This window comes from Nyctibius grandis, chromosome W, assembly GCF_013368605.1.
Source record: "Nyctibius grandis isolate bNycGra1 chromosome W, bNycGra1.pri, whole genome shotgun sequence".
Classification (NCBI taxonomy): domain Eukaryota; kingdom Metazoa; phylum Chordata; class Aves; order Nyctibiiformes; family Nyctibiidae; genus Nyctibius; species Nyctibius grandis.
This window is the reverse complement of record NC_090694.1, coordinates 24,836,445-24,862,696: the sequence shown is the minus strand read 5'-3', so window position 1 is coordinate 24,862,696 and position 26,252 is coordinate 24,836,445. Positions and strand designations below refer to the sequence as shown.

Below are 26,252 nucleotides of genomic sequence, written 5' to 3'. Positions count from 1 at the left end.
CATTTTGCACCTGCCACCTCCTGGTTGCTGCACCCACGGCATCGCATCCCACAACGCAGGTGCGGAGTCACCTGCGGGCCTTGCCCTTGCCGCCATGCCAGGACTGCTCGCCATGCCCATGTTGTCACTTATCTGATATGCAGGTCCTAATTTGTCCCATCCCCTAAGAGAGCACGATACAGCTTTGACTCCAGTGAGCCATGCAGTGCAGTGCTGTACAGTCAAATATGATGTGAGTACCTGGGTATGGTGGGGTATGAGTTACCAGGGGTGTATTGCCAGGACTTCTGCCCTCCTTACACAGATGGAGTACCACAGGGAAGGAAATGATGTGTTTTGCCAGTCACTTACATGCTTTGCATCCTGCAGTGCAGTGAGCAGTACAAGAGGAGGCTTGTGCTGACCTCTGGAAACAGAGTTGCCGTCCACAGGGGAGCAGCTCAGGCATCACACCTACCTTCTGGAAAATAAACCACAATTTGTTTAAAATCCGTTAATGTTTCTTGCATATGTTTGACTTTTACCCACTTTCATTTAATTCTGCTTTTTTGGGAGGAGTGTCCTGCTGTTGGTTTGCTTTCAGCTGTAACTAGAGACGAATATGTGGTAAAGATGCTCCAGTTGCTATTTAGAAAACAGTTACGAGCTTGTGTTGGAAGGGAGTTGAAACTCCGCAAGATGGAGTTTCACTCCTCTCCTTCCCGGGGGAAGTCCCTGCCCCGCGGGGTGCGGTTCTGCCCATCCCTGCCCCCGACAGCGTGCCCGGCCCGGTCCCTCGCAGGCCACGGGCACCCTTTCGCAGCGGCGGGGGGGAGAACAGCCCCCCGCCATGTGGCTGCCAGCGCAACCAATCACCGCTGCGGGCTCCCGCACCAACGCAGGCGCCGCTGTGATTGACTGTACGCGGCCGATCACGTGGGTTCAGGGGCTGACGCGTAGGGCCATCCCGCGACCGCAGAGCTGCTGCGCGCTACGCGAAGGGTGGGGTGGAGTGGAGTGGGCAGGGCTTAGCCTAGCTAAAGGAAGGGCTTTTTCCGCAAGGCACAAAGCAAGACACTGGGGGTGACAGGGGGAAAGGCCCCCTCCCTATTTTTGAATTGGCTCTAGTGCGGCGGGGGGTGGGGCTGGGCCTATAGACACAGTGTGGGGCCTGTTGGATGGGGTGGCTAGCCAATGGGAGGTGGGACGAAGAAGCAGCAGAGTCGGTGCGGGGGGGTCGGCGCAGTGCGTTCAGCAGAGGGGAGCTGCTGCTCTCTCTCGTTCATTCACTGGCTCCTTCCCTTTGTGATTATCTCCGTGCTGCGCCGACCCACCCCGCTGTGGCCCGGCAGCTTTTGCCCGTCCCTGCGCCTTTGGAGGAAAAGGAGGAGGCGTCGGCATCCCACTCGCCGCCTCATGCTGCGGCCCCGTCCCGCCTCCAAGCCGGGGATCTGCATGGACGGGCATGGGGAGAGCAGCGCCTTCCTGCACCGCCGAGGCTGAGTGACCACGTTGCCTGCCGTCTGCTGCCCTCGGTCTTATCGCCGCACTGGGGCTGCTGCTGGGCACAGGTATGGGAGGGTGGACCAGGGAGGGAGGAGCCGATGCGCGGAGCCGGGTCCCGAGAAGGGGCTACACCCGCCTGTGCAGGTGTACCTTAGACTTTAACAAGGCGGGACCGGGGGGGGTTACGCACTGGCGTGTTTGCGGCTCGGGCTGATGGGGAGTTTGTGAGCGGTCTTCTCAGGAAAACGTCCGTCAGCGTTTGCACTGTGTCACGGTTTAAAGCTGGGCCGGCTTTAAACCGATGGCAAACGCTCTCTGTTAACCCTCTCCCCCCCCCCCCCCCGCCCAGAAGGGAAAGGGAAAAGGGAGAGAGACTTACGGGTTGGAAAGTTAAAACAGTTTTAATAAACTATAGTAATGAAAAAGAGTATAATAATAGAAATAATCAAATATATACAAATATATACAAAACCAAGATCAAGCTCCCCTGATGTCGGTCACATCACCACCGGCACTGCAGGGCAGGCTCCGGGAAGGCCCAGGCTGGGCCCAGCGACGGATGGGAACTGGATTCAGGGATGCATGGATCGGGATCCGGGGCAGCAGGAAAACAGAGTCCTCTTTGGACACCGGCCATACCAGAAGGGGCAAGAAGGGGAAGAAGAAGGGGCGAGACCCTCGTGATCCCCGATGGAATACCTTTGTTGGTCAATTTTGGGTCACCTGCCCTGTCCGCTCCTCCCTGCAGGTGTGACCCCCCCTGTGGCTCTTCACTCGTAAGCAGTGAGGAATTTAGCAGTGACCTTGGTTCCTCTAAGAACAAGTACAGCAAGAGCCTTTCTGCATAACATCCCTACCGGTGCCTCAGCGATAACTACAAACTTCGAGCGTTATCAGTCCTGGAAGCAGACACTGTCTACAAAACATGCAGTTAGTTTCAGAAAGTGCAGTTACTTAGAAGAGACTTAGCTGAAAGTAAAAATCACTGAAAGGAAAATTGGTCTGTTTTAGGCCAAACCAGGACACACTGTCTTGATGGATCTTCAGAGGCCGCACAAGAAGCGTGCTGTACGGGGGAATACGTATGTGAAAACACTGATATAGCGCTGGAAATAGTGATTGCGGAACAGGGCGGCATGCAGCTGTACAGCAGCAAGCCTGAGGACTTGGCGAAAACATACTTTTTTTCTAGGTTTTGGTTGTGTTTTGTTTGTTTTTTTTTTTTTTTATAGAACAACTATTTGCATGACTTAATGGAAACTGGGGAGAAGGTAGTAGATACACTGCTAGTGTTTGCCTAAAGTATTTTTCACTCGGAAGTGATCTGATCAGTTTTACTTCTTTGAAAGTCTTTCTCTTTAGCTTGAGTGTTTTTAAACATTTATAAATTTGGTGAAAGAAACTGTATGTTTAAGTGCAGGTTTAGGTCATCTGAATTTAGTCAGATTGTTACCGGAAAATAGTAACCAAGAAAATTTTGGCAAGGGGGCTTGGATGGGTAGATTTGTTTTGCTATTTGATAACTTGACTTGCCCACCTAGACTAAATTATATGTGACTAAAAAATCACAAATCACAATTTAAAAAAAAAAAAGATGCTTTGAAAGTCAGGCTCTGAACTGGCATAGTCTATATCAGTTTGTTTGGCATAGGTCTTTTCACTTTGTGATCAAAGAATCATTTTGGTTGGAAAGGACTGTTAAGATCACCAAGTCCAACTGTTAACCCCGCACTGCCAAGTCCACCACTAAACCATGTCCCTCAGCACCACATCTACATGTCTTTTAAATACCTCCAGGGATGGTGACTCCACCACTTCCCTGGGTAGCCTGTTCCAATGCTTGATAACCCTTTCAGTGAAGAAATTTTTCCTGTTATCCAATCTAAATCTCCTCTGGCACAACTTGAGGCCCTTTCCTCTCGTCCTATCACTTGCTACTTGGGAGAAGGGACTAACATCCGCCTCGCTACAACCTCCTTTCAGGTAGTTGTAGACAGCAATAAGATTTCTCCTCAGACTCCTTTTCTCCAGACTAAATACCGCCAGTTCCCTCAGCCGCTCCTCACAAGACTTGTTGTCCAGACCCTCCACCAGCTTCGTTGCCCTTCTTTGGACTCGCTCCAGCACCTCAATGTCTTTCTTATAGTGAGGGGCCCAAAACTGAAGACAGTATTCGAGGTGCAGCCTCACCAGGGCCGAGTACAGGGGGACGATCACTTCCCTAATTCTGCTGGCCACACTATTTCTGATACAAGCCAGGATGCTGTTGGCCGCCTTGGCCACCTGGGTATACTGCTGGTTTGTATTCAGCTGGCTATCGACCAGCACCCCCAGGTCCTTTTCCGCCAGGCAGCTTTCCAGCCACTCTTCCCCAAGCCTGTAGCATTGCATGGGGTTGTTGTGACTCAAGTGCAGAACCCGACACTTGGCCTTGTTGAACCTCACACGGTTGGCCTTGGCCCATCGATCCAGCCTGTCCAGATCCCTCTGCAGAGCCTTCCTATCCTCAAGCAGATCAACACTCCTGCCCAACTTGGTGTCATCTGCAAACTTACTGAGGGTGCACTTGATCCCCTCGTCCAGTTCATTGATGAAGATATTAAAGAGAGCTGGCCCCAATACTGAGCACTGGGGAACACCACTTGTGACCGGCTGCCAACTGGATTTAACTCCATTCACCACAACTCTTTGGGCCTGGCCATCCAGCCAGTTTTTTACCCAGCGACCAGTACACCCATCCAAGCCACGAGCAGTCAGTTTCTCCAGGAGAATGCTGTGGGAAATGGTGTCAAAGGCTTCACTAAAGTCTAGATAGACAACATCCACGGCCTTTCCCTCCTCCAGTAAGTGGGTCACCTTGTCATAGAAGGAGGTCAGGTTAGTCAAGCAGGACCTGCATTTCACAAACCCATGCTGACTGGGCCTGATTGCCTGGGTGTCTTGTATGTACCGTGTGATGACACTCAGGATGATCTGCTCCATAACCTTCCCCAGTACAGAGGTCAGACTGACAGACCTGTACTTCCCCGGATCCTCCTTCCAGCCCTTCTTGTATATGAGTGTCATATTTGCTAACTTCCAGTCACCTGGGACCTCCCTGGTTAGCCAGGACTGCTGATAAATGAGGGAAAGTGGCTTGGTGAGTACTTCTGCCATCTCCCTCAGTACCCTTGGGTGGATCCCATCTGGACCCCTTAGACTTGTGCATGTTTAAGTGGCATAGCAGGTGACTAACCATTTCCCCTTGGATTATTTGGGCTTCTTTCTGCTCCCCATCCCTGTCTTCCAGCTCAGGGGGCTGGTTACCTGGAGAACAACTGGTCTTACTACTAAAGACTGAGGCAAAGAAGGCATTAAGCACCTCAGCTTTTTCCTCAGCCTTTGTCACTATGTTTCCCTCCTGCATCCAATAAAGGATGGACATTCTCCTTGGCCCTCATCTTGTGGCTAATGTATTTGTAGAAACATTTTTTATTGCCTTTTACAGCAGTGGCCAGATTAAGTTCTAGCTGGGCTTTGGCCCTTCTAATTTTCTCCCTGCATAGCCTCACAACATCCTTGTAGTCCTCCTGAGTCACCTGCCCTTTCTTCCAAATGTCATAAACTCTCCTATTTTTCCTGAGTTCCAGCCAAAGCTCCCTGTTCATCCAGGTCAGTCTTCTTCCCTGCTGGCTTGTCTTTCAGCACATGGGGATGGCCTGCTCCTGTGCCTTTACGATTTCCTTCTTGAAGAGTGTCCAGCCTTCCTGGACCCCTTTGCCCTTCAGGACTGCGTCCCAAGGGACTCTGTCAGCCAGGCTCCTAAACAGGCCAAAGTCTGCCCTCCGGAAGTCCAAGGTGGCAGTTCTGCTGACCCCCTTCCTTACTTCCCCAAGAACTGAAAACTCTATCATTTCATGATCTCTGTGCCCAAGTGTCACGGTTTAAAGCTGGGCCGGCTATTAACCCGGTGGCAGACGCTCTCTGTTAACCCTCTCCCCCCCCCACCCTAAGGGAAAGGGAAAAGGGAGAGAGACTTACAGGTTGGAAAGTTAAAACAGTTTTAATAAACTATAATAATGAAAAAGAGTATAATAATAATAATAGAAATAATCAAATATATACAAAACCAAGATCGAGAGCTTGGGAATCCTCCTCAGGCAGAGTTGCTCCCCCCAGCACAGGCAGAGGGGAAAATGCAGTAGCTCTCCCTGCTATCACACCTGCAGGCTTTTAACTGGAGAATTGGCAAAGCTGGTACCAATCAGTGGGAGACAGGAGGGCCCGTCCCTCCTGGGCCCCACCTCCAGGAGGCAGTGGGTTAGTGATAAATAGGAAAGTGAGAATGACATGTATGGGATGGAATACCTTGTTGGTCAATCTTGGGTCACCTGCTCTGTCTGCTCCTCCCTGCAGGTGCGACCTCCCTTCGGCTCTTCACTCGTAAGCAGTGAGGAATTTAGCAGTGACCTTGGTTTCTCTAAGACTAATTGGCCTGGTTTGGGCCAAACCAGGACACCAAGATGGCCTCCAACCATCACATCACTGACAAGTCCTTCGCAAACAACAGGTCCAGCGGGGCGCTTTCCCTAGTTGGCTCCCTCACCAGCTGTGTCAGGAAGTTCTCTCCCACACACTCCAGGAACCTCCGAGACTGTTTCCTCTCTGCTGTATTGTATGTCCAGTAGACATCCGGTAAGTTGAAGTCCCCCACGAGAACAAGGGCTACTGATTGCATGACTTCTCCCAGCTGCTTATAGAATATTTCATCTGCTTCTTCATCCTGGTTGGGTGGTCTATAGCAGACTCCCACCATGACATCTGCCTTGTTGGCCTTCCCCCTGATCCTTACCCATAAACACTCAACCCTATCGTCACCATCCTCAAGCTCTAGACAGTCAAAACACTCCCTAACATACAGGGCCACCCCACCACCTCTCTTTCCTTGCCTATCCCTTCTGAAGAGTTTATAGCCATCCATTGCAGCACTCCAGTTGTGCGAGTCATCCCACCACGTTTCCGTGGTGGCAACTATGTCATAGTTTTCCTGCCGCACAATGGCTTCCAGCTCCTCCTGTTTGTTGCCCATGCTGCGTGCATTGGTGTAGATGTGCTTCCGTTGGGCTATTGATCCTGCCACCTTTGTGGGGGGAGAAGCCCTAATTCCTGCATGACCATTCTCAGGCACTTCCATGGTTTCTAACCCATCACTAACCCTTGTGTCCCTGCTGCCGCATGGCTCTCCATCCCCTGCCTCCACTGAGACAGCAGACCGAAGAACCTCACTAGCACACCTTCCCACAAACATTGGTATACTGCCCCCAGGCTTGTCTCTAGCAAGCCTGGTTTTATCCCCTTCCCCCTTCAATACTAGTTTAAAGCTCTTTCAGTAAGCCCTGCTAACTCCTCCAAAAAGATCCTTTTCCCCCTTTGAGACAGGTGTACCCCATCTGTCACCAGCAGGCCTGGTGTTGTGTAGATCCACCCATGATTGAAAAACCCAAAGTTGTGCCAGTGACACCAGTCATGGAGCCAGGTATTGATCTCCTGGCTCTTCCTTTTCCTTCCTTCATCACTCCCTCCAACTGGAGGGATAGAAGAGAACACTATTTGTGCCCCTGATCCCTTAACCAGTCGACCCAAGGCCCTGAAGTCTCCCTTAATTGCCCTCTGATTTCTCATAGCTACTTCCTTGCTGCCAAACTGAAAAATCAATAACGGATAATAATCTGAGGGCCTTACCAGGGTGAGAAGCCTTCACATCTTTCACTCAGGCCCCAGGGAGGCAGCAGACTTCCCTGTTGACGTGCGGAAAACAGACTCCACAACCGGCAAGCTTGTAAAGTAGGTATGTTTATTCAGCGCTGGGCAGCACGGGGGGTAGTCCCACCAAAATCGTGCGCCCCGGTTTGGCAAATTCCCAGAAAATATATACCATAAAGTTATACATAGTCATAGGATTTCCGAGAACTCATTTACATAGCCATGAGATATGCAAATGTCCGTTCGCATGCGCAGTCGTTTTTCCTGGTGGTCCTCAGGGGTCTTCAGATGAAGGCCAGTAGTCTTCCTCACTGTGTTCGCTGACTGACCCCTGCTTCTGCTCAAACTCAGTCCGGGGATCACGTAGGCCACGTCCTTTGAGGTAGCTGTTGCAATTCCCTTATCTCCATGTTCTTGTGCATCCGCCCCTCCCAAGGCCCAGCCATCTGAAGTGAGATTACCACTCTCCAAATTGTAAAGGCTTCCCTTTGTTTAGTTGAGCACCCAGGATAGTCGAGTAATTAAAGTATTTACAACATCCCCCTTGCCCTTGGGGTCCCAACGTTTCACTGTGAAGTGGGTCCAGTCTGCATATCAGGCCTTCTGTTCCCTTCAGGACAGAGTCTCCCATGACAATGACCTGTCTTTTTTTCTTGATGGACACTGTTTTGATGCAGGGCTTGGGTCAACTTAACCTCAACAGCATGTCCGAGCTTGTTGAACCATCCTCCTCATTATTGTCCTGGTCCCCTTGCAGAGCCTCATACCTATTATGCAAGGGCACCTGGGAAGGTGGGGCAGTCATGGAGGAGACACATCTGCTGCGCCAGGCAGGAACTTGTTGCCATTGCCCCCTATCCCTTAAGTCCTTGTGTTTAGCTGGGCGGAGAGAAGACAGGGAATTCCCCCTTGTCATGTGCCCTGTCTGCCTGTCTGGCCTGTCCCAGGGAAGGTAGGGTGCAATTCCCATAGCCGCTCTCTCTCTTGCACTCCCTGATACTCCTCAACCTATTCACCTGCTCCCAGAGCTCTCTCACTAAGCAGAGGGCACACCTCCCACAGATGTGCTCACTGCTGCGGTCCAATGCTGGCATGAGAGCAGGGCAGGCCCTGCAGCCGGACACCTGGGTGGCAGCATGTTCCCCCTGGAGCTCTGTCTGGGAAACTGCATCGGTTGTGGCGGGTGCAGACCTTAGAGAGGCCCTGGCTCTTTGCCGGGTGGATACCATTGCTCCCTGGTGGAGCTGGTAGAGCTTCAGCACCCTCCTTGCGCAAACTGCCGTGTCATGGCTGACGCACCGCGCCCTGTTTGCCCACCCTGGTGGCTGGCGCTCCCTAAGGGCTTCTTTAATAGAGGGGGGGGCTGGGCCGCCGTTACTCCCGGCCCCACCCAGGTCTCGTCAGCCGCTGTGGCGCGAGCTGCAGGCTCCTGGCGGCTCTCTCTGAGATTCCCCCTGTTACTGGAAAATAGTAACCAAGAAAACTCTCTAAACCAAATGATAGTTTAGAAAGCCGACATTGGTTTATTGCAGCGCTGGGTGCATGGGGGATCTCTCCTCCTAGCATGCACACCTAGGAACAAAAGCATACTCATTATATACATTATAGAAAAATGAATATTCATATAATTCCAAGAAAAGCCCACCTATTCCAAGAAACTTATGCATATGCTAATACATTATGTAATTGTCTTTGCGTATGCGTACTAAATTGGGGAAGGGGTCTTGGGTGGTCCCTGGGGGTCTCTAGTGGTTGCAATCCCCCCATAATTGTGCTTCTGCGCAAGCATGGTTGAGGCCTTCTTGTTGACAAGTGCAGGTGGCCTCAAGGAGAAGATGTTGTTCTGGTTCTCACTGGACTTCTCTGGCGCCAGAGTTTGTGAATCAAGTTAATTTAGACATCACAAAGTTGTTCTTCACAGTCCCGTTTGTCTTTGGCCCTTCTTTATAATTAGCAAGGAATTTAACAGAGACCTTGGATTTTCTAAGACTAAGCGCAAGCAAGAATCATTGACGACTATAACACTGTTATCAGTCCTATAAGCAGACTCTGTCTACAAAACATGCAGTTTGCTTCAGAACATACTGTTATTCTCTGTTATTCTAGCTGAAAGGAAAATTACTGACAGGAAAGTTGATTCTGTGTAAAGGTAACAGAGCAGGCCTTTTAGAGCCTACTCTGAGGCCTACTCTTGCTAAACCGTTGCTAAACCGTCTGGTATCAATTCCTCCCTTTGGAAGTAGTTAGATTTATTATCTCACTACTTCCATATACTTTTCTCAATGATTGTCTTAACACAACCCACGCAGATCCCTATGATAACTATAATCACAACTGCATAAACTATTCCCTCTAACAATGCGGCTAACCATCCTTTTAGAGACAATCCACCTAATTCTTGAAGGATTTTGTTGAGCCAACTGTTTTCTGCTGCATCCCTGATTGCCCTGCTGTCTTTTGCTACTCTCCCCATTTTATCCAATTGCTCTTGCAGGTTATCAGTGATGTTTGGGATGTGGATGCAGCAGTGCTCTTTGTCTAACTTAAGATATCCACACACTCCTTGTTCTTTGACCAATAGCAAGTCTAAGGCCGGTCTATTTTGCAGAGTCATTTTAGTATTGGCTTGGATCTGTTTATTAACAATTTGGAATCCCTTTTGAGTGGCTCTTGACAAGGATTCTACTTGCCGAGTCAAATCTTTCTATTAACATCCAATTTTCTAAAGCCATTAGTCCTGGTAATAGAAAACTTTGAAATCCCCATTCAAGTTGTACATTGAGGCGCCTACAATTAGCTCTCCTGATGTTATAAATGGCTTTCATGCTCCAATTAAAGCACCAATCTATCTTGCCTATATATTTCCAATACCCTCCCAGAGATGTGGTCCAAGTTTTGAGTTTCCTTCTAAGCTTAGTACATTCTGGAACAGTGGTCACATTAGGTATCATGTTATCAGTAACACAGAGTCTCAACAATCCTGCAGCTTGTCTTCTGGAGGCTGGTAATGCAGTTTGCAAAAACTGAGCGTTTAAGGGTTGTCATCCTCTGAGACACTGTCCCTCTCCACCCCTCCCGAATACTGTCCTGTTGTCTCCTGATCTCCAGTGAGTAGTGTCTTGCAAAACATCACTACCTTTTTGTCTACACTTATTCTGTCTAAAGAATAGGAAGCGTTAGCCTGTTTAAAGGCTTTTGTGATGTTATCACATGCTTCCAACAAGGATGAATTCATTGGTATGATACCCCAGGGGATAGGCTGACTGGCTGAATGAGGAATTGGGATGCATGCTGTCACACTAGTAAGATTGCGCATTCTACTAAACCCTTGTATCAAAGTTAGTATTAAGTTCTCATCTATGTCTGTATTGGCCTCTCCATCTGTATCAATTTCTGCATTTCCTGACATCACTGCAAGAGAGAGAACCCAGAACCTTGTGATCCCCGAGTTAATCTTAAACATAAAGGTCTCTCTTGTTTTACAGTCCATTCTGGTGATGAGGCTGGTTTGATCCTGATGTGATGTATCCACTGAGTGACTCCTTCAAGCTTGACAGCTGTGTAGGTGGTGAGCAAAATGTGGAAAGGTCCTTTCCACTTCTCTTTTAGCGGTTCATCTGACCACGTCCTCAGGTACACCCAGTCTCCAGGTTGGTATTGATGCACAGGCACGTCCAGGGATAATGGTTTTTGATTTTTCCTTTTGTAGAAGTAATTTGTGCATTCAATTTACTTAGCATATCTCATCCTAACAGCAGCATAGGGCAATCTGGTATGTAGAGAAATTGATGGGTTAACACCCTTTTCCCAATTCCAAATTTTAAAGGCTGGAAAAATGGCTGATCTTCTTTCTGCCCTGTGGCACCAATAATTGGCATGCTTTGATCACTCAAATTACCCTTGCATGTATTTAATACTGAATAGGTAGTTCTCATGTCTACTAAAAATTTTACTTTCTCATTTTCCAACCTTACTATAACCAGGGGTTCTGTTGGGGAGGGTTTCGATTCTTCCCCCAGTCCTCCTCAGTCTGAATCTAAAGTCATCATGTTAGCAGCTTTCCTTGGCATTTTCCCAAGGCCTCGCCGACCTAATTGCAGACACTCCTTTTTCCAGTGCCCTTTCTGCTTGCAGAAAGCACACTGATTTTTTTCTAATTGCTTTCCAGCCCCTGGTACTTCATCGGAAGATTTTCTTCCCTTTGGCCCCCCTGGATAGTTCCGTTCTCTGACCGTACCAGTTTCCTGGGCTATAGCTGCTGCCAGCTGCTGGTTGTTTTTAAACATCTCTTTTTTCTTTCTTTCTTCCTCTACCTTTTCTCTGTTGTTATACACTTTCCAGGCATTCTCTAACATTTTGTCTAGCGAGCGGGCATCTGCCCCCTCTATTTTCTGCAATTTTCGTTTTATATCTGCACTAGATTGTCCCATAAAAATGTGTATTAACGAGACAGCATCTACATAATTTTCTGGATTCAAATCGGTGTATTTTCTTGCAGCCTCTGTTAGTCTCTCAAGGAAAGAGGAGGGATCCTCATTCTTTCCTTGAACGACCTGATACAATTTAGACCAGTTCTTTGACTTTGGAATAGCATTCCGAACACCATGCAAAATCAATCGTTAGTATTCAGTCAATAACAACCTCTGAGCAGGAATGTTGGGGTCCCAATTAGGTTTATTGGGAGGAAAATGTTCATCTAGCCGTCCTGCTTGTGCAGCTTGAACATGCACTCGTTCAGCCTCCTCTCTGGCCTTGGCCAAAATAAGTCGTTTTTCCTCGAAAATCACTAAGTTATTCAAAATAATTTGCAAATCTTTCCAATCCGGATCATGATTTTCAATTATAGTTTCCATAACCTTTGCTACCCGTTCAGGGTCCTCCCTATATACCCCTGCCATCTCCCTCCAGGATTTTAAATCCGATACAGAAAATGGCACTTTTACCCAGACCGGCCCCTCCGGTCCTAGTGCTTGTCTGAGAGGGGCTTGTATATTAGCATTTCTCTGCCTAGTCCTACCCGCCACCGGACTGAAACCTGCTTCATCATCGGTACTATCCGAATCACTCTGTCCATTATCCCTTCTATCCCTTCTCGGTCCAACTAACATTTGAACATCCTCCTCGTTCTCCTCCTCCTCTCTTTCCTCCTTATACTTGTTTCACCGCCTGCCGATGCTGCATGCTGAACAATAATGCTTAGGCACTTTCCTTTTCCCTGCCTCTAACGCCAATACCTCACCTTTGCTTACAATCAAACCACATTCCTTACACACATCATAATCATCCTGTAATGCAAAGAACAAATTCACATACGGCATCTCATCCCACTTTCCCTCTCGTCTACAGAACAACATTAATTGCAGTATTGTGTTGTAGCTTATACTCCCGTTCTCAGGCCATTTCTCCTTATCATCTAGACTATACAAAGGCCACCAGTGATTACAATATTCTACTAACTTTTTACGAGTAAGGAGATCACCCCCAAACTTTTTCCAGTGTCTTAATATACATCCCAAGGGAGAGCCCTTAAGAATCCCCCCTTCGGTAAACTGTTTCCCATTTTACAAAGTTTCAAAATTAACATGGATACCTGAACAAAGTTACACAAGTACCACAATTACCACAATTACAAATAAATCTGTCACATTTCAAAGCCGGACTGGCTGTTAAACCGGTGGCAGACAGCAAACAGCAAGCGCCGTTCGCCCCCCTCCTTTCCCCCCCCCCCCCCCCCCCCCGAAGGGGAAGGAACAGAGAACACGGAGAGAGACTTACAAGCTGAAAGTCAAAAGCAGTTTCACTAAACAGCAATGAATATATGAATATATATACAAATATACAAAATCAATATTCAACCAAAATCCGGACTCCGGGCGTCCCCGTAATAACGTACGTATTATCACAATTGTGAACACCAATACCAATAGCTTAACAACGCGTACTTAATTCAGATACGACTTATTTGTAAGCAGCCAAGTTAAAATACCGGTACCAATACTCACAACCAATGTCGTTAATCTCCCAGATAGCTGTTAGCTGTCTCGGAAACTCACCCAACCAGGGAATCGGAGGCTTCCCCGAAAATACTCCGGTGCGCGCTGGAGTCCTTACGATTCCTCTGGTCTGTGGAGAATCCGGAGAGCTTGTCCCATCTGGGTCGCCAAATTCTTTTACCGGAAAATAGTAACCAAGAAAACTCTCCAAACCAAATGATAGTTTAGAAAACCGACATTGGTTTATTGCAGCACTGGGTGCACGGGGGATCTCTCCTCCTAGCATGCACACCTAGGAACAAAAGCATACTCATTATATGCATTATAGAATTATTCATACAATTGCCAAGAAAAGCCCGCCTATTCCAAGAAACCTTATGCATATGTTAATACATTATGTAATTGTCTTTGCGCATGCGTACTAAATTGGGGAAGGGGTCTTGGGTGGTCTCTGGGGGTCTCTGGTGGTCACAATCCCCCCATAATTGTGCTTCTGCGCAAGCGTGGTCGAGGCCTTCTTGTTGACAAGTGCAGGTGGCCTCAAGGAGAAGATGTTGTTCTGGTTCTCACTGGACTTCTCTCTCCTCTGGCGCCAGAGTTTGTGAATCAAGTTAATTTAGACATCACAAAGTTGTTCTTCACAGTCTTGTTTTGTCTTTGGCTCTTTTTATAATTAGCAAAGAACTTAACAGAGACCCTGGATTTTCTAAGACTAAGTGCAAGCAAGAATCATTGACGACTATAACACTGTTATCAGTCCCATAAGCAGACTCTATCTACAAAACATGCAGTTTGCTTCAGAACATACTGTTATTCTCTGTTATTCTAGCTGAAAGGAAAATTACTGACAGGAAAGTTGATTCTGTGTAAAGGTAACACAGAGTAGGCTTTTAGAGCCTACTCTGAGGCCTACTCTTGCTAAACCGTTGCTGAACCGAACCGTCTGGTATCAGCAACTTGAGCTTCAAACAGCTGTGGGTTTTCTCACTGTTTAATTCCAGAAAGCAAGCAGTGAAGCTTTAGCTATGGCGGTGCCAGGGAAGTAAAGCAAATAGAGTTTATGGCCTGGCCTGTCCCTGTCTGTCCTCCCCCTCTTTTTTTTTTTTCTGCATTCTTGAAGAAGAAAAACTGATCTCTGCTTCATTCAGTTTGTGTCTAAACCTGTATCACTTAACCACATCCTTCTCAGGAACAGGATTCTGTTTAAAAGTTCAGTAACTTGTCATGTAAAGCACTGAAAGACTAAATGAAGACTTGCTTATTGACTATGTGATTTAACTTAACAAGATGGTGATGCAATTCTATGCTTATCATTTGCCAACTATGAGTCCAGCATTTCTTTTCCAGGAGTTAATGCTCTTAATCTATTACTTGCTATTGTCCAGATGAAATTCAAGTCATGCTTGGGTTATCTCAGCCTTTGAGAGAGATGGACTGTATTGCTATCTTCCACCTGTCCCCTCCCCCCCCCACCTTCTCAACCCCTTTTTCTCTCTTACAGAATGTTCTTCCCAATGGGTGAGAACTGTAAGTTTTTTAATGTTTTCTGTAGCACTTGTAGATGTGGAAGGGGATATTGCAATCTAAGAGGTTTACTTGATTTCTCTCTGCCTTCTATTTTGTGCTTAGCTGACTGCCAGCTTCAAACACCTTGTCGAATCCAGAAGTGCACCACAGACTTCGTGTCCTTAACTTCACCTCTAAACTCTGCTCTTCATGGCTTTGATTTAGAGTTTTGCAAGGCCCTGCGGGCATACACTGCTTGTACCTATCGCAATTCCAAAGTATGCCATAGAAATCTCGTCTACCATTCTGCAGTGCTTGGAATCAGCGACCTCCTGAGCCAGAGAAACTGTTCCAAGGATGGACCTACATCCTCTACCAACCATGAAGTGACCCATGATCCCTGCAATTACAGTGGCTATGCAGGAGCCAGAGAACATCAGGGAGAGGAACAGACTTCTACTTACCTATTTTGTGGCTTGTTTGGTGATCCTCATCTGAGAACTTTTAAGGATCACTTCCAGACATGCAAAGTGGAAGGTGCTTGGCCCCTCATAGACAATAACTACTTATCAGTGCAAGTGACAAATGTGCCTGTGGTCCCAGGATCCAGTGCTACTGATACAAATAAGGTATGGGTTGTTCTTAAATACTGTGTATGCATACGGAAGTGGAAGGCCAAGACAGTAGAGTAGTAAACTACTTAACCCTTAGCAGTCAAGGGTTGTAGTAGGTTGAGAATCTTCCATGGAGTAGTTTGAAGGAAAATAAAACTGCTGGGCTTACCTTTGCGAAAATTGCTTATTTCCTTAGAAACACAAAACTCAAAACAGCTTCCCCCCACCCCCAAAAAAAACCCCATCCATAAATATTACCATATAAAGCATCAATTTATTCTTAAAACAAGCATCGGACTGCAGCATCAGTGACTGTGTCACCGAAATCAGGAATAAAAACTCTTAACACCAATTTAGTATTAAGAAGCAGGCACACCTTTATTGCAGCGCTGGGGACACGGGGGATAGCTCCACCTACATGTCCACCTTAGCATCAAAATTTAAGGATTTTTATATACTTTTTCAGTCAAGTCATTGTTACATAACCTTTACATTGATTGGTTTCACCCATCACACGATCACATCAATATTCTAATCTTACTATAATCATGGGTTAGCTCTACTGACCGATATCCTTGATATTTAAATCAAGATGGGAAGGGTAAGGGGATTTCCAAGTAGCATTACTGGTGTTCATTGTATTTAACTAGCATCCATGTCGGTCTCCTAACAAAACAAAAAGTCCAGTAACTCCATTGTATTCAACTAGTGTCCATGACGGTCTCAAAACAAAAAGTCCAGTACCTTACCTAGTGGGGTGTCCATGGTTACCTGTTTAAAACTTAACAATCCTAAAGTTAACTCTATAGATTCTAAAGCAGAACATAGCACTTCTTCTATTATTATACCTATTCTATTAAACTTAACTTCTTATAATTTTATATTAAATTTCATCTAATTTCAAATATTTATAACTTCCCCCCTTTGAAAGTTTTGAAAATCATTTCAAGACTTTCACCTTTATTTTTTTTAGAGTTTATCTATTAATACATTTTCATTCAATTTTGTTGGTGGGAGCTTTCTTCACTCTGATATAATGTATCCACGCATTTGATTCAGCAATTTTTATGGCAGTGAATGGAGCCAGTAACACCTGGAAAGGTCCTTTCCAACGTTCCTGAAGAGGTTCAGAAGTCCAGGTCTTTATATAAACGTAATCTCCCGGTTGAAAATCATGTACAGGATTTTCTAAAGACAGAGGTCTGTTCCACACAATCACACTCTGAAGCGCAGTTAGAGTTTTTCCTAAAGAAAGCAGATAGTTATATACATCTTTTTCCCCTTTTAAATACTTATTTACATTTGGTTCAGGAGATTCATAAGGTTTTCCATACAATAGTTCATAAGGACTAATTGATGTCTCACTTTTTGGTTGAACCCGTATCCATAAAAGGGCTAATGGAAGAGCCTGAGGCCATTTCAAATTGGTTTCTTGACATATTTTACTGATTTGTCTCTTTATTGTTTGATTCGTTCTTTCTACCTTTCCACTAGATTGTGGCCTCCAAGGTGTATGTAAATCCCAAGTAATTCCCAACACCTTACTGATATTCTGCACTACCTCTGCAATAAAATGTGGACCTCTATCTGAGGAAATTCCAATAGGTACTCCAAATCTCGGAATGATTTCTTGTAACAACCATTTAATAACTTCTTTTGCTTGATTTGTCCGACAGGGAAAGGCTTCTGGCCATCCTGAAAAAGTATCAACCCCTACCAGAATGTATCGATACCCATTTTGTCTAGGTAATTCCGAAAAATCTATTTGCCAATAATCTCCTGGTTCCATTCCTGATTCTAACACTCCCATTGGAAGTTTCTTTTTCACTAATGGATTGTTCTTTAAACAAACCTCACATTTAGCAATCGTTGTCTTTGCCATTTCTAGCATTTTTACTGATACAATTTGTCTCTTTAGGGAAGTTAGTAATGCTTCTGCTCCCCAATGACATTCCCTATGTTTTGTCTGTATTATTTCCCTCATCAAAAGTGTTGGAATCACCACTTGACCTGTTCCTGTCACCCACCATCCAGCTAAATTTTTCCTTGCATTCAATAAATTTGCTAACTTCTCATCTTCTTGTGAATATTTAGGTTCTTCTCTAGGTAGGGTAATAGTCTTAGTAGGAATTAATGCCATTTGAAAAGCATCTTTCTTTGCTACTCTTTTAGTTATCCTGTCAGCTAGTTTATTTCCTATTATTTCTTTTGAATTTCCTGTCTGGTGGGCTTTACAAGTGCATGATTGCTACATTAGCTGGCTTCTGAACTGCTTGTATTAATTTCAAAGTTTCTTCTTTGTATTTTATACTTGTTCCCTGGGAAGATAGTAATCCTCTTTCTTTCCACAGAATTCCATGGACTTGTACTACACCAAAGGCATATTTTGAATCAGTCCCGATATTTACTATTTTTTCTTTGCTCAATTCTAACGCCCTTGTCAAGGCTATCAATTCTGCCTTTTGAGCTGAGGTTGTGCAAGGTAAAGAATTTGCTTCTATGATAGAGTTTTCAGTTGTCACCGCATATCCTGCATATCGAATTCCATCTTCCACAAAGCTGCTGCCATCTGTATACAGTTCCCAGTCAGGATCCTCCAACGGTGTATCCTTTAGATCCTCCCGACCGGAGTATGCATGTTCTATGGTCGTTAGACAGTCATGTTTTAGTTGCTCTTCTTCCTGTACAGAACTCAAAAAGACTGCAGGATTGACAAGGTTAGTAGTTTTCAGAATCACATCATCCTGTTCTGTTAAAATCACTTGGTACTTCATCATTCTGCTAGGGGATAGCCAGTGACCCCCCTTTTGTTCTAAAACAGTGATTACCATATGTGGTACATATACTGTTATCATTCTCCCCAAAGTCAATTTTCGTGCCTCTTGTATTAGCATTACCGTGGCTGCAACTGCTCGAAGGCAACTTGGCCATCCTTTACTTACAGTGTCCAGTTGTTTGGAGAAGTATCCTACCGGTCTCTTCCAGCTTCCCATCCTCTGGGTTAACACTCCAAGTGCAAGATGTTGTCTCTCATGAGCAAACAGTTGGAAGTCCTTAGTCAAATCTGGAAGTCCTAGTGCTGGTGCAGTCATCAGGGCCCGTTTGAAATCCCGAAAGGCTCTTTGTTGTTCTTTACACAAGTGGATCTTGTTTCTGTAGCAATCAGGATGTCATCCACATATTGTAGAAGTAAATGTCCAGGTTTTAGTTCTGAATCATTTTGTTTCCACTGTTCAAGCTCCTTTGCTAACTGGTTACCAAAGATCGTCAGACTGTTTTTAAATCCTTGGGGTAACCTTGTCCATGTCAGTTGCATCTTCCATCCTGTCTGTGGATTTTCCCATTCAAAAGCAAACAGTTTTCGACTTTCCTTCTCCAAGGGTATGCAAAAGAAAGCATCTTTTAAATCAAGCACTGTAAACCACCAATAATTTTCTCTTAATGCAGTTAAGAGTGTGCACGGGTTTGCAACAACAGGATGTATGTCTTTAACTGGTTTATAGCTCTCAAATCCTGAACTAACCTGTATTCACCTGAAGGTTTCTTTACTGGTAAGATTGGAGTGTTATATTTTGATTCACATTCTTCTAGGATCCCCTATTTTAAAAACTTGTCAATTAGTCTTTTAACTCCCTGTCTCACCTCTGGTTTAATTGGATATTGTTTGATCCTTACTGGTTTTGCTTGATCCTTTAATTCTATTTTTACAGGCTGTGCTACCTTAGACTTCACAGGTATGTCTGTATTCCAGACTGTCGGTATAACAGCCTCATCTGTTTCCTGGGGTATTTCTGATTCTTTTACCCTTTTTTGTATCATCAATATTTCTCCTGACTTTGATTCTGGAATTTTCAGAAAGACTTCACCTTCCTTAAAAACTCTTTGTGCATTTAATTTAGATAACAAATCTCATCCTAGTAAAGGTATCAGACAATCTGGTATATACAAGAATTCGTGTGTGATTATTTTACTCCCAAATTTTAAGTCTAGGGGTTGTAGGAATGGCCTGTTTTCTTCTTTCCCTGTGGCTCCAATTATTTTAGCAGATTTTTTTCCCAACTTTCCTTTACAAACATTTAGAACAGAATATGTTGCCCCAGTATCAACCAGAAATTTGACTCCTTCATTTCCCAGCTTAATTGTAACCAGAGGTTCAGCTGGGTTCCCCTCCTGTCCTCCTCATTCATCTAAAGTCATCATTCTCCTCGCCTGTCTTTGATTTGCTCCTTGATCTTGTCTGGGACATTCTCTTTTCCAGTGCCCCTCCTCTTTGCAGTACGCACACTGATTAATCCCGAGGGTATTTGTATTCTCCAGTTTCTAAAGCCTCCTCTTCCCCTAGCTCGATCTCTGCCTCTTGTAACATTTCCTGTTAATGCAGCTATCAGTCTGCTCTCTTTAATCCTTTCTTTCTTTTCCTTTCTCTATTCTTCCTCCTTTTCTCGGTTATTATATACCTTTCAAGCTGTTTCAAGCATTTTATTTAAATTCCTTGAATCCTCCCCCTCTAATTTTTGCAGTTTTCTCTTTATATCTGGGGCTGATTGTCCCATGAATATTAAAGTCAATTGTTGTTGTTCTGCTTCTGTCTCTAATTTCAAATCAGTAAACTTCCTGGCCGTTTCTTTCAGTCTCTTTAAAAACACTGAGGGTGATTCATTTTTGTCTTGTTTCACCTCATATAATTTAGACCAATTTAAAGCTCTTGGCATTGCATGTTTCGCCCCATACAGCACCCACTTTTGATGCTGACTTAACTTCCTCCTGTTCTCTGTTACATTCGGATCCCATTGAGGGTCTCCTGTAGGAAAATTTTGCTCCAGTATTCCGGTAAGTGAACCGTTTGTGTGTGCAGCTTCTACCTGTGCCTTTCCAGTTTTTAACACCATCTGTTTTTCTGTACTATCTAATAAATTATCCAATATCACTTGTATATCATTCCAATCAGGATCCTGTGTCTTAATAATTGTTTCTACGACCCTTCCTACCCTTTCTGGATCCTCCCTATACATTCCTGCTGCCTGTTTCCATTCCATCAAATCCATAACAGAAAACGGCACTTTCACATACACTGGCCCCTGCTGTCCTACTCCCTGTCTTAAAGGAGCTATTAATTGGGATTGTTGCCTAGTTCTTCGGGCTATTGGTGAATAAATTCCTGACGAACCTTCTCCAGGATCTTCCTCCTCTCTCCCTGTGCTATCGGGTTCATCTACCCTTTGTTCTAGTCCATCTGCATTCCTCCCTGTGGGTGCTATTTCTAATTCTAATTCCACTTCATCTTCTCTCGGTACAGTACACCTAATACATCTCTTGCCAATATCACAAGCAGAACAACAACTTTTCATTTTCCTTTTTTCTGAGGCTAGTGTCATTACTAGATTGTCCAGACTAATTAATTTACATTCATTTTGCCAATCAGTTCTTTGTCTCAAATAAAAGAACAAATCTACATACGCTACTTCACTTTCCTTCCCTCCTGCAAAACAGCATTAATTGTAGTATAGTGTTATATTTCAATGTTCCATTCATCGGCCACTTTTCCTGATCTCCCAAGACATACAATGGCCACCAATTATTACAATATTCTATCATTGGGCTTTTACGCAAGTCCTCGTGTAACTCTCCCCAGTGTGATAGCAATCATCCCAAAGGCTAAGTTTTTGGTATCTTTTCATCCAATGTTAAATTCCCTGCACTTTTACTCTTAAACAATTTTACAAAACCTGATGCCACGTTACCAATTATTTTTTTTCTTTTTTTTTTTTGTAAACACCCAAATCAAACACTTCGTCCTTCTCCGACCAAGCCCCTCGTGGGACGTTGGAACTGCAGATTGGGACTCCGCACTTGCTTTGTGCTTATATGCACGTCTCACTCACACACTCAATAAATTCACAGTTACACAATCACCCAACAGAAAAACCAGAACTCTAGTTTCCCAAATTCCAAATGCCTAGGCAAACCAAAACCAAATGTCCAACCCTGCAATAGCTTTCGCTTATGACTGACGGGCAGACTACCAACGTCTAATTCAGCAACAGCTGATTGGACCCAAAGCGGGCACCCTGAGCCCCAACCCTGCGAAGCTTTCGCCGCGCCTTACGGGCAGGCTATCCAAAACCAAACCAGAGTTTGTAAAGATGTGCCTTACCTTTCCAGGGGACGTTGCGAGGAGCTATCATGAGTTGAGGGTGATGCTTCTCCGCCGAGAATTCCTCGGTGCCGGCTGGAGCTGGATCAGCACTCGATCTCCTTCAGTCTCACTCGCAAGGTCCCATCTGGGTCGCCAAAACTGTCACCGAAATCAGGAATAAAACCCCTTAACACCAATGTAGTATTAAGAAGCAGGCACTCCTTTATTGCAGCACTGGGGACACGGGGGATAGCTCCACCTACATGTCCACCTTAGCATCAAAATTTAAGTGTCTTTATACACTTTTTCAGTCAAGTCATTGTTACATAACCTTTACATTGATTGGTTTCACCCATCACACGATCACATCAATATTCTAATCTTACTATAATCATTGGTTAGCTCTACTGACCGATATCCTTGATATTTAAATCAAGATGGGAAGGGTAAGGGGATTTCCAAGTAGCATTACTGGTGTTCATTGTATTTAACTAGCATCCATGTCGGTCTCCTAACAAAACAAAAAGTCCAGTAACTCCATTGTATTCAACTAGTGTCCATGACGGTCTCAAAACAAAAAGTCCAGTACCTTACCTAGTGGGGTGTCCATGGTTACCTGTTTAAAACTTAACAATCCTAAAGTTAACTCTATAGATTCTAAAGCAGAACATAGCACTTCTTCTATTATTATACCTATTCTATTAAACTTAACTTCTTATAATTTTATATTAAATTTCATTTAATTTCAAATATTTATAACAACTATCCCCACGCTAAGTGGAAATTCTTGGGCAGAAGGATGGAAAGAGTGTGGGTCTTTGCATTAATTCTTTAAAATGTATAATAGAAAACAAAAAAAATATTGACAGACTGGCACAACTGTTGGGGTCCGCGCGAGGAAGGAACTACAGCACACCAATATGGTGCTCTAGTAGCTTCTTTATTTTGGTTAACACACACTTTTATAACCTACATACTCTCTTATGTAACGGTTACACACTAAGCTATTGGCTACAAGTACTGTCCACAATCTGGCTGCGTGCCACTTCTACTGTTCTAATTGGATACTTACTATAAACTTAAGCAAGCCACATCCCTATGATTTCTTGCTATCTCGTGCTGTTACATAACAGTGTACTGGTATGTTCTCTCTATAACTTTCCCACGGTCCAGGCCCCTACACACAACAGACTAGTTACCCAGGATATTAAGTCTTTAATTGGAAAGGTATGTCTTGTGGGAGAGTGCTCAGCTCGCTCCCTGAAATGCCTGTACACCAATGCACGCAGCATGGGGAATAAACAGGAGGAGTTGGAAATCCATGTTCGGTCGGGGGGCTATGATCTAGTGGCAATTACAGAGACTTGGTGGGACGCCTCACATGACTGGAATGTGGTCATGGATGGCTATGTCTTGTTCAGGAAAGACAGGCTGCTAAGAAGAGGTGGTGGAGTTGCTCTTTATGTGAGTGAGCAGCTAGAATGTATTGAGTTCTGTCCAGGGGCGGATCAGGAGCGAGTTGAGAGTTTGTGGGTGCGAATTAAGGGGCAGGCTGGCAGGGGTGATACTGTTGTGGGTGTCTATTACAGGCCACCGGATCAGGATGAGGAGGGTGATGAGGCCTTCTACAGGCAGCTGAGAGCAGTCTCGCAATTACAGGGCCTGGTTGTCATGGGGGATTTCAACTACCCTGATATTTGCTGGGAGGCCTACTCAGCCAGCCATCCTCAGTCCAGGAGGTTCCACCAGTGCATTGATGATAACTTTCTGATGCAAATGGTGGATGAGCCAACTAGGAGAGGAGCGCTGCTGGATCTGATCCTCACTAACAAGGAGGGTCTGGTTGAAGAGGTGAAGGTTGAGGGCAGCCTTGGTTGTAGTGACCATGAGATGGTAGAGTTCAGGATCTCATGTGGCAGGAACAGAATAGCTAGCAGAATCGCAACCCTGGACTTCAGGAGGGCCAACTTTGGCCTTTTCAAGCAATTGCTAGGGGAAATCCCATGGGACAGGGTACTAGAAGGTAAGGGGGCCCAAGACAGTTGGTTAGCATTCAAGGACTGCTTCTTCCAAGCTCAAGATCAGAGCATCCCAGCAGGTAGGAAGTCAAGGAAGGGTACCAGGAGACCTGCATGGTTAAACAGGGAACTGCTGGGCAAACTCAAGTGGAAGAGGAGGGTGTACAGATCATGGAAGGAGGGGCTGGCCACTTGGGAGGAATATAAGTCTGTTGTCAGAGGATGTAGGGAGGCAACTAGGAAAGCTAAGGCCTCCTTGGAATTAAACCTTGCAAGAGAGGTCAAGGACAACAGAAAGGGCTTCTTCAAATACATTGCAGGTAAAGCCAACACTAGAGGCAATGTAGGCCCACTGATGAATGAGGTGGGGGCCCTGGAGACAGAGGATGAAAAGAAGGCGGAGTTACTGAATGCCTTCTTTGCCTCTGTCTATACTGTTGGAGGCTGTCCTGAGGAGCCCCAGACCCCTGAGGCCCCAGAAGAAGTGAGGATAGAGGAGGAATCTGTCTTGGTAGATGAGGGCTGGGTCAGGGACCAATTAAGCAATCTGGATGTCCATAAATCCATGGGTCCTGATGGGATGCACCCGCGGGTGCTGAGGGAGCTGGCGGAAGTCATTGCTAGGCCACTCTCCATCATCTTTGCTAAGTCGTGGGCAACGGGAGAGGTGCCTGAGGACTGGAGGAAAGCGAATGTCACTCCAGTCTTCAAAAAGGGCAAGAAGGAGGACCCGGGTAACTATAGACCGGTCAGCCTCACCTCCATCCCCGGAAAGGTGATGGAACAACTTGTCCTTGGTGCTGTCTCTAGACACATCAAGGATAGGGGGATCATTAGGGGCACTCAGCATGGCTTCACCAAGGGGAAGTCATGCTTAACCAACTTGATAGCCTTTTATGAGGACATAACCCGGTGGATAGATGATGGCAAAGCAGTGGATGTGGTCTATCTCGATTTCAGTAAAGCGTTTGACACGGTCTCCCACAGCATCCTCGCAGCTAAACTGGGGAAGTGTGGTCTGGATGATCGGGTAGTGAGGTGGATTGTGAACTGGCTGAAGGAAAGAAGCCAGAGAGTGGTGGTCAATGGGACAGAGTCCAGTTGGAGGTCTGTGTCTAGCGGAGTCCCGCAAGGGTCGATACTGGGACCGGTTCTATTCAATATATTCATTAATGACTTGGATGAGGGATTAGAGTGCACTGTCAGCAAGTTCGCTGATGACACAAAACTGGGAGGAGTGGCTTACGCGCCGGAAGGCTGCGCAGCCATTCAGAGAGACCTAGACAGGCTGGAGAGTTGGGCGGGGAGAAATTTAATGAAATATAACAAGGGCAAGTGTAGAGTCCTGCATCTGGGCAAGAACAACCCCATGTACCAGTACAAGTTGGGGGCAGACCTGTTGGAGACCAGCATAGGGGAAAGGGACCTGGGGGTCCTAGTGGACAGCAGGATGACCATGAGCCAGCAGTGTGCCCTTGTGGCCAAGAAGGCCAATGGCATCCTGGGGTGTATTAGAAGGGGTGTGGTCAGCAGGTCAAGAGAGGTTCTCCTCCCCCTCTACTCTGCCCTGGTGAGGCCGCATCTGGAGTATTGTGTCCAGTTCTGGGCCCCTCAGTTCAAGAAGGACAGGGAACTGCTAGAGAGAGTCCAGCGCAGAGCCACAAAGATGATTAAGGGAGTGGAACATCTCCCTTATGAGGAGAGGCTGAGGGAGCTGGGTCTCTTTAGCTTGGAGAAGAGGAGACTGAGGGGTGACCTCATTAATGTTTATAAATATGTAAAGGGCAAGTGTCATGAGGATGGAGCCAGGCTCTTCTCAGTGACATCCCTTGACAGGACAAGGGGCAATGGGTGCAAGCTGGAACACAGGAGGTTCCACATAAATATGAGGAAAAAGTTCTTTACGGTGAGGGTGACTGAACACTGGAACAGGCTGCCCAGAGAGGTTGTGGAGTCTCCTTCTCTGGAGACATTCAAAACCCGCCTGGATGCGTTCCTGTGTGATATGGTCTAGGCAATCCTGCCCCGGCAGGGGGATTGGACTAGATGATCTTTCGAGGTCCCTTCCAATCCCTAACATTCTGTGATTCTGTGATTCTGTGATATGTTCATTCACAAAGTGCTCTTGGCAATTTGTACGTGTTTTGTGTAGTTGTGATGCTGATACTAAGGACATCTGTTCCTTCATCTGTGATGTCACCATCATGGAAACACAGTGGGATGACTCACATGACTGGAGTGCTGCAATGGATGGCTACAAGCTTTTCAGAAAGGACAGGAGAAGAAAGAGAAGTGGTGGGGTAGCTCTGTACATTAGGGAGTGTTTTGAATGTATAGAGCTTAAAAATCATAAAATGGTTTGGGTTGAAGGGACCTTAAAGATCATCTAGTTCCAACCCCCCTGCCACAAGCAGGGACACCTTTCCACTAGATCAGGTTGCTCAAAGCCTCATCCAACCTGGCTTTGAACACTGCCAGGGAGGGGGCATCCACAGCTTCTCTGGGCAACCTGGGCCAGTGTAAAAAATTTCTTCCTAATATCTAATGTAAATCTACCCTCTTTCAGTTTAAAACCGTCCCCCCTCATCCTGTCACTACTTGCCCTTGTAAAAAGTCCCTCTCCTGCTTCCTTGTAGGCCCCTGTCCTCATTTAGCCCGCACCCAGGGCTAAACAGTAAACAGTTTTTCTATCACCCAATGTCCCTTCCCCAAATGAGGAAGGGAATTGGGAAAAGGAGGGAGACATGCAGGTTGAAGT

General features: G+C 45.7%; 1 protein-coding gene across 1 annotated transcript in view; it reads left to right on the top strand.

Annotated features, from left to right (window-relative positions):
* Positions 1-939: 939 nt before the first annotated feature.
* Positions 940-26,252, top strand: part of LOC137675745 (repulsive guidance molecule B-like) — an 84,338-nt gene continuing 59,025 nt past the window's right edge. The window contains 5 exon segments of the mRNA XM_068421944.1: positions 940-981; positions 1,332-1,550; positions 5,881-6,159; positions 10,713-10,877; positions 14,850-15,355. Coding sequence (XP_068278045.1) covers positions 10,805-10,877; positions 14,850-15,355 — 579 coding nt within the window. The 5' untranslated portion in view covers positions 940-981; positions 1,332-1,550; positions 5,881-6,159; positions 10,713-10,804.